The 10,555-nt window shown below is 33.9% G+C and overlaps 1 protein-coding gene across 1 annotated transcript in view; it reads right to left on the bottom strand.

The window, feature by feature from the left end:
* Window positions 1-1,746: 1,746 nt before the first annotated feature.
* LOC149796170 (ankyrin repeat and BTB/POZ domain-containing protein 1-like) overlaps window positions 1,747-10,555 on the bottom strand; it is an 84,836-nt gene continuing 76,027 nt past the window's right edge. Inside the window, exons 11-12 of the mRNA XM_089966110.1 lie at window positions 10,094-10,294; window positions 1,747-8,658 (exon numbers count right to left, since the gene is read on the bottom strand). Coding sequence (XP_089822236.1) covers window positions 8,452-8,658; window positions 10,094-10,294 — 408 coding nt within the window. The 3' untranslated portion in view covers window positions 1,747-8,451. The remainder of the gene's footprint in view (window positions 8,659-10,093; window positions 10,295-10,555) is intronic.

Raw genomic sequence — 10,555 nt, 5'->3', positions numbered from 1 at the left:
GTGGGGACATGGACATGATTAAGTTCAAAAACTTCTTTTCAAAAGCATAATCTACTCCACACGGATTTATAACAATAAATGTACACGACCCCAGAACAAAATATCGTGTAGGTCTTGATAAAAATATTTGGTTGATATAATAATGATTTAATTATAGCAGCAGAGAGGGTGTGACCTCAGTGAAACGTGGGTAAACGAAAACACGCATACAAATTTAGAAAAACACTAACAAAAAAAATAAAGTAACAAAATAAACCCAATTAGAGAAACTCTCGGTAAAGATAGAGGCTTTGGTTTAGCGTTAGTGACCTTATATTTTTAATTTTTTTCGATGAGGTATTATTTTTTCAGAAACGACGTTTCAGCAACAGGTCTGTTCACCCTCTCTGCTGCTGTTTTGTTTATAAGGGATTTGCCCATTGGCATGTTATAGTATGTTTGTGTGTATTTACGTATAGTACGTGTATTAGCACTCCTAGCCACTTGTGTGATTTCATCCTGTTCTTTTACATTCTACCGTTTTTGTTGGACAGCAGGTGTTGGACTTTGGCTACTATACACAGTGCTGTGGATAGTACATGCAGGGTGTTGGATGGTATAGTGTGGGGTGTTGAACAGTACATGAAATAAGTATTGATAATTACACATGGCATGCTTGATAGTAGATAATAGGGTGCTGGAGAGTAAATACATAATTGCTGAATAAGATATCACAAAGTGTTGGATAGAGGTTAACTAGGTTGTTCTCAGTGTGCCATCTCCATGTTCAATTCCACTTGTGCCCCAGAGTGCCATATTTTGCCTCAGACTGTCAACCCACATTCCCATCAAATGTACCTAAGATGATACACTGTTAAAAACAAACAGATTCAGCTTGCAAAAACTTATGAATCAAGATGACAGCTTAATGTTAAATTCTCATTTATGCTCTAATAATGTTTACCCTGCCTAACATGTTAGTCCCATTGGCTCTCAAGCGCATTTTTCAATGTTAAATATCCCTTATACCCACTATCATTTTCCAATGTTAAATTATCCTTATGCCCATTAATCCATATGATGTTAAATTCCCCTTGCCCCTATAATTTTTTAAAATCTGAGACCATTTGGCTCTCAAGTGCCACACTCTGCTACTGATATACACAGTTTTGTATGACCCAGTAGCCTAGAGTGAGCTGAACACACTGTCATCAAGGTCACTGATGTGTAAAATACAGGTCACATTGCTTTGCTTTTGATAGAACAATACACTTGTCAAGAGGCATCCATAGCCAATTTTGTAAAACACTGCAGCATACATTACACAGTACATAAGATCCTTATCTGAGCATAACTTTACCAAAGTCTGACAGAGAGACAGATAGAACAATGGAAATATGTATGGATAGGACTGATAGACATAACAGTACATGCTCCTTCCAAAAATGAGACAGGTAAAAAATGTAGATTGTTGCATCAAAAGAGATAACTTTATATCATCACTCTGTTGAATTTTCACAATTCTCTTGATGTGGAGAACAAAATGTAGTATGTACACCAACTGACTGTATAAGGCACTGGACATTTGATGCATTTTTTTAAAACTCATTAATTACTAATTCATGAGAATTCAATTCATTCTCTTTCTCTATATCTCTCAAAGCTTGCAATAATAAGGTTAAAAAATTATTTTAAAATTTGAAGGACCTACAGAAGTAATTTTAAAATGTTAATAAGCAAGTAGTGAAAGAACAAACATAACAGGAATTATTCTGTTTATCCAGACTTACGTTTATTTATAATTCAACATTAGAAGTTATAGAGTTAAAAGGCAACAGCATAGCATTAAGATGAGATACTGGCTATCAACACACAAACTGCAGAACAATCCTCCATGCAATCTGTTGCATCTAAACTCATAATAAACAACAGAAACATAGTTACACTCAAAAAATACTTCTTGTATAGTGCATAAAACAGAGCAATATTTGTTACATATTCAAACATATTAAGGTTCAAGAAAAAAAAATGCCCAAGTCATGAAAATTGGCCCAGCCTATTAACTTTACAATAATGTTTTGAAATATCACAACAACTTATATGTGCATGCACTACCCAATCCCAGGCATATTTCCTGTACTGCACACACTAAGTTGTCTGCATATATAACATGAAATGCAGAGAGTTTTGAACGTTATGAAATAATCGGGAAACTAGTCAAAAACTGTAATTGGCATTGATTAGCCAAGAAAGAAGTACAAATTGGTCACCTACATAACTAAGAGTGGCTATTATGGGATAGTGTCAGTCTTAAAGATGTTGAAGCATAAGGCAGATTAAATGTTTGATTTCATCAAAAACACATAATATAAAATGAAATATAATTCTGATTATGAGAAGAAATGGGACATGGGTATAAATTAGTGACTGTGGATATACATTTGCTTTCTCCAACATTGTGTATTAAGCACAAGCATGGCAGACAGGGATGATACTGTGTTTACTGTGTCAACCAGGTCAGTCTGGATGGAATGTGCTACTCAGCAGACATTACGTTCATAAATTAATAAGCACTAACATAACATAAATGATATTTAAAAATTACTCTGATCCTGGGGTTAAACACCTTATGTGGACAGTGTCATTGCTTATAACATCATCTAGGAAGCAGTCTGAACACTGTTCCATACACACATCACATTCGAATTAATGTAGAAATTGCCAATTTACAAACATAACAAGTTTACTCATTAGAAAATGAGTAACAAAACAGTATAATGATGGTAGTTAGCTCTTGATACTTCTTGGGCATTCTATATTCATGCATGCAGTATTTTTCCAACAATCCAAAGGCTGCTGAAACTAAGATCTCTAACTGGCTGGGGTTTAGTATTAAGCAAAAACCTGGCATAAATACACAAAAATGTCAAATCTCAGACAAAAGCTTTACTTGAAATTCTAGGAACAAATATATCTGAAGCTACAGTAAATTCACTACCATATATACTTGTTCATAAGTCATTATAAGCAAGTTCCAACTGCAAACAACACAGACCCTGATTTGCCATCATATGTGTCAGCAGATCAGGGTGTATGAAGTTTCATCTATTGATCACACCTAACAAACTACACAGACCCAGATTTGTCAATACATTATACTACAGCAGATCTATGCAGTTAGACATGACTTAAAAGTCCCTTAACAACCACAAAGTCATTTTTCTTACAAAACGTTGTTATATTTGATAAAATACATTGATTGATCAGTAGAATAAATGTTAAATTTGTCTGATAACTTACAGTACATGACAAAATTGCAATACGTTCTTGTCCCAACATTTATAGAGAACACAAAACTACTTTAAAAAAATAATTTGGGGTGTTTCAAGACTTATAGTGTCCCAAGATATACAGTGATTATGGTGTATGGTAAAAGATTTTTTGAAAAATCACAAAAATAGACACCTATCACAAAAAATGAGTTCACAGTATGCAAAACTGCAATAAATTGTAAGATTTGGCTACTTTTCTCCTTGTACATATTAATGATTTGTAAGAATTCAGTCTGGATGGCAAATCTAACCATAATGATTTAAAGAACTACCGCCCAGTTTTTAATCTCCCATTCATTTCAAAAATCTTAGAAAAGGTTGTTCTATCCCAGCTTGTATCTCATCTAAATTCAAACAGTCTTTTTAGCAATGTACAATCTGCATATCACCCTTGCCACAGTACTGAAACTACTCTTCTAAAAGTAGTGAATGACATTCTCTCTGCGTTGGATAGTGGAAAGATTACAGTTCTCACCCTCCTTGATTTTTCTGCAGCATTTGACACAATAGACCATGATATATTACTTCACCGTCTCCAGCATGTATTTGGCATTCATGATACAGCCTTACTGTGGTTCAAGTCCTACTTGGTCAACAGGACACAAATTGTATCTGCAAATGGAATACACTCCAGCCCAGTTGATCTATGTTGTGGTGTTCCATAGGGGTCTGTTCTTGGACCTGTTCTCTTCATTCTGTACACTCAGTCGCTCTCAAGTGTCATAGATCATCATCCAGTGTCTCACCAATTGTACTCTAATGACACCCAAATATACAAATCTAGCCACCCAACTGAAGTTGATGCTACCATCCAAGGTGTAGAGAGGTGCATTTCTGATGTGAAATCATGGATGACTTGTAACAAGCTGCAGATGAATGATGATAAAACTGAGGCCATTCTGATCACAACACAAAGACTTTCTCATTCACATCCTTTACCTCAAAACAATAAATATAAGCAACACCAACATTAAATTCACACAATCAGTACAAAACCTAGGTGTTACTCTGGACAGTACTCTCACATTGCACCAACATGTCATGAACATATGCAAGGCTGCATATCTTGAGCTGAGATGCATCAGCTCAATTCGCAAATATCTTTCAGTTGATGCCACTAAAACACTTGTGTGTTCATTAGTACTTTCAAGACTGGACTATTGTAACTCAATTCTGTCTGGTTCATCTCAATATCTACTCCAGAAACTTCAAAAAGTTCAGAACACAGCTGCTCGGATCATACTCAGAGTATCACGATCAGAGCACACCTCCCCGCTGCTCTGTACCCTACACTGGCTATCCATTCGATCCAGAATCAAACACAAAATTTGTTCTCTGTGCTATATTTCACTGTCGGACTCTAGTCCAACATACCTATCTGACCTCACCCATGTCTACACACCAGCAAGATACTTACGCTCCTCTTCTGACAATCGTATACTCATTATTCCCACTATGAAAACAAAGTCATATGGACAGTGTTCTTTTGTATATCAGAGCCCAGCAACGTGGAATGAATTGCCCACTTAACTTAGACACAAAGATCACATTCAAGAGGGCTCTCAAAACTCACTTATTTCGACTGCAAGAACAAACTTAAAGACCTAATAATGTTTCCTACCTGAAATATTCTCAGCATGTTTTTTATTTTTTTAATGTTTTTCTAATTTCATGTTTTTGTAATAATATTATTATGTTTTTTTATCTTATAGGTGTTGTCTAATGTTGTAAAGCGCTTAGAGCTTCCAAAGATTAGGCGCTATACAAAGTCCTCATTATTATTATTATTATACTGTTAATAAATCTTAAGCCTATTATTTAAATTTGTCTATTTTGTTAACTCAAAGAACCACTTACTCATAAACCCCATGAAAGGGTTTATAATTTTAAGAGGGTCAGGGTTGAAAATTCTCTAAAACTTAATTTGCCAAGCCAGTCAGTAAATAATGTTTTTTATCCACAATAAAGATCATACTCAACCAGCAATTATAAAAATATAAAAGATGAAAATTTGTTTTCTGTTATTGTATTCTGTGACTCATGTAACACCAATTTTAAATAATTACAAACTGAAACCTGCCTCCTCTCCCTCTGGTAAGCATTTATTTAGACTGATGGTAAAGTGCTTGAATGAGTTTGATTAAATCAAATGAAAAAGAAACTTTGAAATGAAAATATGGACCTTCAATGAAGAAAGTTGGCAATAGATTCAATGGAACATCTTTTTCGCTATAAATAAACTCAGGTCATGTAGTCCTGAATCAGCACTCACTTGATCATGTGAATGGATGGAAAATTGTTTTGACCACCAGAAATTCACTACCTATTTTGAGTTGTTCAAGTCAATTTTCAACCCCTGATGGCTTATAGTTAAATAGCAAGAAAATTAAAAACCTAATTACCTGAGCTGGTCAACTTATGTCTATGAAATCATTTAGAAAATCTCTTCCATCTGCTGCAGAAAAGAGATAATTTTTTAGACAAATCTTTCACAAAAATACAGGCCATTCTCAATCCAAAAATTAAAGCATATTTTCCAACATTTGATCCGAAAATTCCTAATTCATATATATTGCTTGTGAACTTATCAAAACTCAAAAGATCATGCAAAATAAATGGTGTATAGAAAATTAACATTTTCAAGATGAAACTTAGATAAACTCTCGCTTTTCACCTCGAGTCTTGGACCCAACTTTCAATGACTTATAAAAATCTATTGTTAGTCAGCTAATTGAATTTTCTAGAATTACATATGAACATCTGAACTCACTGCTTTGTATTTTAATCTGGAGTTTGGAACAGAACTAATTATTTCAGTGTATTTCTGCAAAGTAATCAGAGATACTTGTATACAAAAATACTTGTATACAAAGCAACACCAATTTATCAAGTTTTATTAATGAATCTTCACAAATGTTTGTGGACATCTGAACCTGGATCATAAATGGTCCAAATACAGCACTCCCTCACTATCTTCATTACATGATGGTTCCTATTATAATGCAAATGTGGTAATGGATCACATTTCATTACATGGCAGTAAAATTATATACATCATGAACTTCATTATAAGATGATCTCACTATAAGGTGGTATACTCTATAGCTCCCATGGATAACATAATAATGAGGGAGTACTTATCATGGACTTCATTACAAGGTCATCTCACTATAAGGCCAGATCCTGACAGCATTATAATGAGTAATGCATGTTATTTCTGCTGTCAGTTTAATCTATTTTACACACATGCTAATCTATATATACATGACATCCAGTGTATTTGATGGAGTAAGATTCCAGGAAAACTCTGAGAAGAACCACCAACCCACAGGAAGCTACTGACAAGTGTTCTTACATATCCACGTTGGATGAGCCCAGATTCAAACCTCAATGGACAGAGGTGAGATGTGTGTGTGCCTTAGAGGTACAGGTATGTGCCTTAGATCACTCAGCCACCCAGGGCTCTGCATGCTTAATGTAAGTTCATAAAATTTCTTTGCTGATATTTGAAAGAATATGGAGGATTTAATATTGTTGAAAGAAACAAAATTGTATGTGCTGTACTGTTTTCATTTGACTTTCATAGCTATAAGTGACACTTATCTGAGTGACAAGTCTGGCTGAGGTAATTTATAAATGTAAAAACTGCTGAAATAGCAAAAATGTAAAATATTATCTGCATTTGAACACATAAAAGAACAACTTGCAGATAAAAATGTTGAATTTCCAAAGAGTTTTGTGTGACTTCAATTGCAGGCTAAAATCAGAATGTGATACAAGGCCAGGGCCCACATATCACAATGAAAGCACTGATGTAAAATGTTTGACTCTGACATGAAGGCCAAATGATTAAGTCAACAAATTGCCAAATGAATTGTCTACAATTAGTTATCCAAAGTATGGAGAAAATCCATCAAGGAGTTTAGGAAATATAAGGAAATTAAAACAAAAATTTTAACCAAAACCTTAATGAAAAAAATTTTCTCTGACTGTGACCTTGATCTCAATGCATGAATGCCCATGTATTTGTTCAGGACCAACTAGACATCATAAAAAGCTTTCTGATGAAAACCTCATGTAAATATGTCTTTCCATTCAACAAACTGCTCCGGTGGCTTAGCGGTTACAGTGTCCACCTTGGATGAAGGAACTTGTGGGTTCGATCCCAGCTGAGTCATACCAAAGACTTACAAAAATGGTACTGACAGCTGCCTTGCTTGGCACTCAGCATTAAAAGGTTAGTGTTAGGACTGGTCGGCCTGGTGTCAGGATAATGTCAGTGGGTGGGACATCATGCTACATGTCTGCGGCATGATGTCCCAGTGCTAGACATCACTATAAACTGCCACACTGCAGACATCATAGCGATATGACTGAAATATTGTTAAAGCAACATTAAAAATCCAAATCACAGACACACACACTTTCCATTCAGGAGGAGTAGTGATAACAAGATTTACAAGAGGCTGCCATGTCAGCCATAAATGAATGCACACTGCCACAAATTTCATTCAGGATGAACTAGACTGCATTAGAAGTCTTTTAGAGAAAATCACATTTTGATATGACAAGGAGGAGTACCAATAACAGGATTTTCAAGATGGCCACACTGGATGTCTGAGAGGTACCATTTTCATTCAGGGTCAACATCTGAGGATGAAAGTGTAAGCATTAGCAGTAATCTTTTGAGTAGTTTGGAAGTAGCAATAACAAACTTATGCTTAAAATGTAAGACAGCTGGATGACGGATGGACAGATGGATTGACAACAGGCAACATGCTATCCCAAAAGCTCCTTTGGACTTTCTATTATCATTTGAGGTAAAAACATTATTAAATAAAAACTCTTCCTGTCTGTCTTGTCAATGGCCCTATGGTATAAGCTGCCTCCATCAAAATTTTTTAGGATGCTAGAATAAAATCTTCATACAAAATCTTACCACTGATGCCACTTTCCCAACACCAGTACCAAAATGGGTTTTAGGTAGGCAAGACAAAATTGTGCATCTGTTGATTTTGAAACATCTTGCTGCCCCATGTATTTGCTGCATAAAATTAAAAATCTACACAACTTTAATAAACTGAACAATAGTTCTGAACTTCTACATTTCAATCTTGAACACTTCAATAAGATTCGATCTTCAACCTTCCAAACCTAACTCCTCTAGTATCTTGTCTATTAATCGTAATTTTTCATTTGCCTCCTCCATTTCACTATAGGTCTGTACAAAGTTTGTCAGATGAAATCGAACACTATCTATGATATCAATGGTATCTGTTTCCTGTCTATCTTTTACTTCAGCTGCATCTTCTTTCACAATCTCATGAAATTCCTCCTGCACTATAACCTGTACAAAGTATAAAAAAAATCAAAAAAATTTACTGTCACTTTATTGTAATTCAAAATATGATGTTTGCATTTTCAAAGTATCTTTGAAAATATAGAGATGTCCAACTGATAGTTTACATTTTGTTCTTACATGGAAAATTAAAAAACAAACAATGAAGGCAAATGCATCATTTGAAATCAACTATCTTTTTTCTGTAACTCTCTACATACAAGTGTGTTTAAGCAAATTCGATAGAGAGATTTTAAAGAAGTCAAAAGCATGCAAAAGATGATGGCCAGTTCAGCTTTATCTTCATGAGCTTAGCTACATACATTTCTAGAAGCCTGTAGAACATTTTACTGGGCAAGTAAAATAAGTTTCCTTTAATACAGATTTTTCAATACTATATCATGTAAGAAAAGTGTCTTAATTGTACTTTACTGTAATGAAATTGTCATGTATATACTAAGAAATTTTCAAATTTTTCCAGCTTTTCAAAGACCTCTATTAATGGTCTTATGTTACGTGTTTAGGCTCTAATAAACAGTAAAAAAAGAAAGAGTGAAAACAACAAGTTTTGAAAAATTTAACAAATAATTTATTTCAATGGAAAATCACTGTAAAAATGAAAAAATAAGAACTTATAGTTTAAAGAAACAAAATCCAGAAATAATTAAAGAATAATCCACGAATTAAATTTTATAAGTCCTAGTAAGGAAATGTTTTAATGAATTCAAGTTCAAGTCCTGATGAAAAGTCCAAAATGGAAGGCAACAACGTATACTATTGCTAGTATAGTGATGTTATGTCTACAGTTCTTTGTTATTTAACAAACAATATTCCGGCGTTTGAATTTCCGAATAAAATTTCAAGAAATGACATTGTCCAAGAATTCTGTATGAGCACTCAAATATTTCCAGGAAAAAGAATTAATCTTTTAGAATCGAAATAACTTGAATAAAAATTAAAATGTAACTCCAAACTGGTCACAACAAAATGAACACCTTGACATCAAGTCTTTTTAAGCCCAAACTGACTAAATTATCTATAAACATTGGTATTAAACATGACTACTGCGCAATTCCGGTAAAACCAGAATTCAAAATAAAGGCTGTTTACATCTAAAGTCACATATTCCCAGTATAACCTTGAAAAAAATCAATCATTTTACTCTAAGAATAAGATAGAAATAGAAAGTTGTTTACTTGACTCACTGGTTTGTGAATCAAGGTCAGGAATTAGGTCAGCTTTAGGTGTTTACAACAAAAACATTCAGATCAAACTAATTTCTGGAAAATGTCAAATTCCAGTAAACAAAATTACATTATTTTAGCATGCAATGAAATAAAAAAAAATTAAAACTTACAAAGAGACAACTAAATTTAATCAAATATAAATTAAATCAAATATATATAACTTTGGAATCAACTTAAATCTATTAGAAATAATATACCTCCTCTAAATCATTAGCAATGAACTCAGCACACTGATCCTCTAAGCGTGGTAAATTGAACAGTCGAGCAGTTCTAAGGATTTGTACAACATTGCTGCAGTCTAGGAACTGGCTGATACAGTTAGCACAAAGTCGTTTTAACCCTGGCAGCAAATACATGTCTGCAGCACACAGGACATCATATACAACTTCTTTTGATAGCTGCAATGTACATGAATACACAATCAGGATTACCTTTATAAAACTTGATTACAGTATTTCATTTCCTAAGTACATGCAGGTAGTGTGCTTATAATCAAGACAAGACATATTAGTATATCCAGCATACACAAATGAATCATAATAAGCACAAATATATAAATATACAAAAATTATTTTATCTTTACATGTATCACATTGGTATCCTTTGTACATTAAACACTAACAACTGATTTTTTTTTAAATTTAAAAACTGCAGAAAAG

This window comes from Sinohyriopsis cumingii, chromosome 7 (assembly GCF_028554795.1).
Source record: "Sinohyriopsis cumingii isolate HCF-2022 chromosome 7, ASM2855479v2, whole genome shotgun sequence".
Classification (NCBI taxonomy): domain Eukaryota; kingdom Metazoa; phylum Mollusca; class Bivalvia; order Unionida; family Unionidae; genus Sinohyriopsis; species Sinohyriopsis cumingii.
This window is presented reverse-complemented; position numbering and strand designations above follow the sequence as displayed.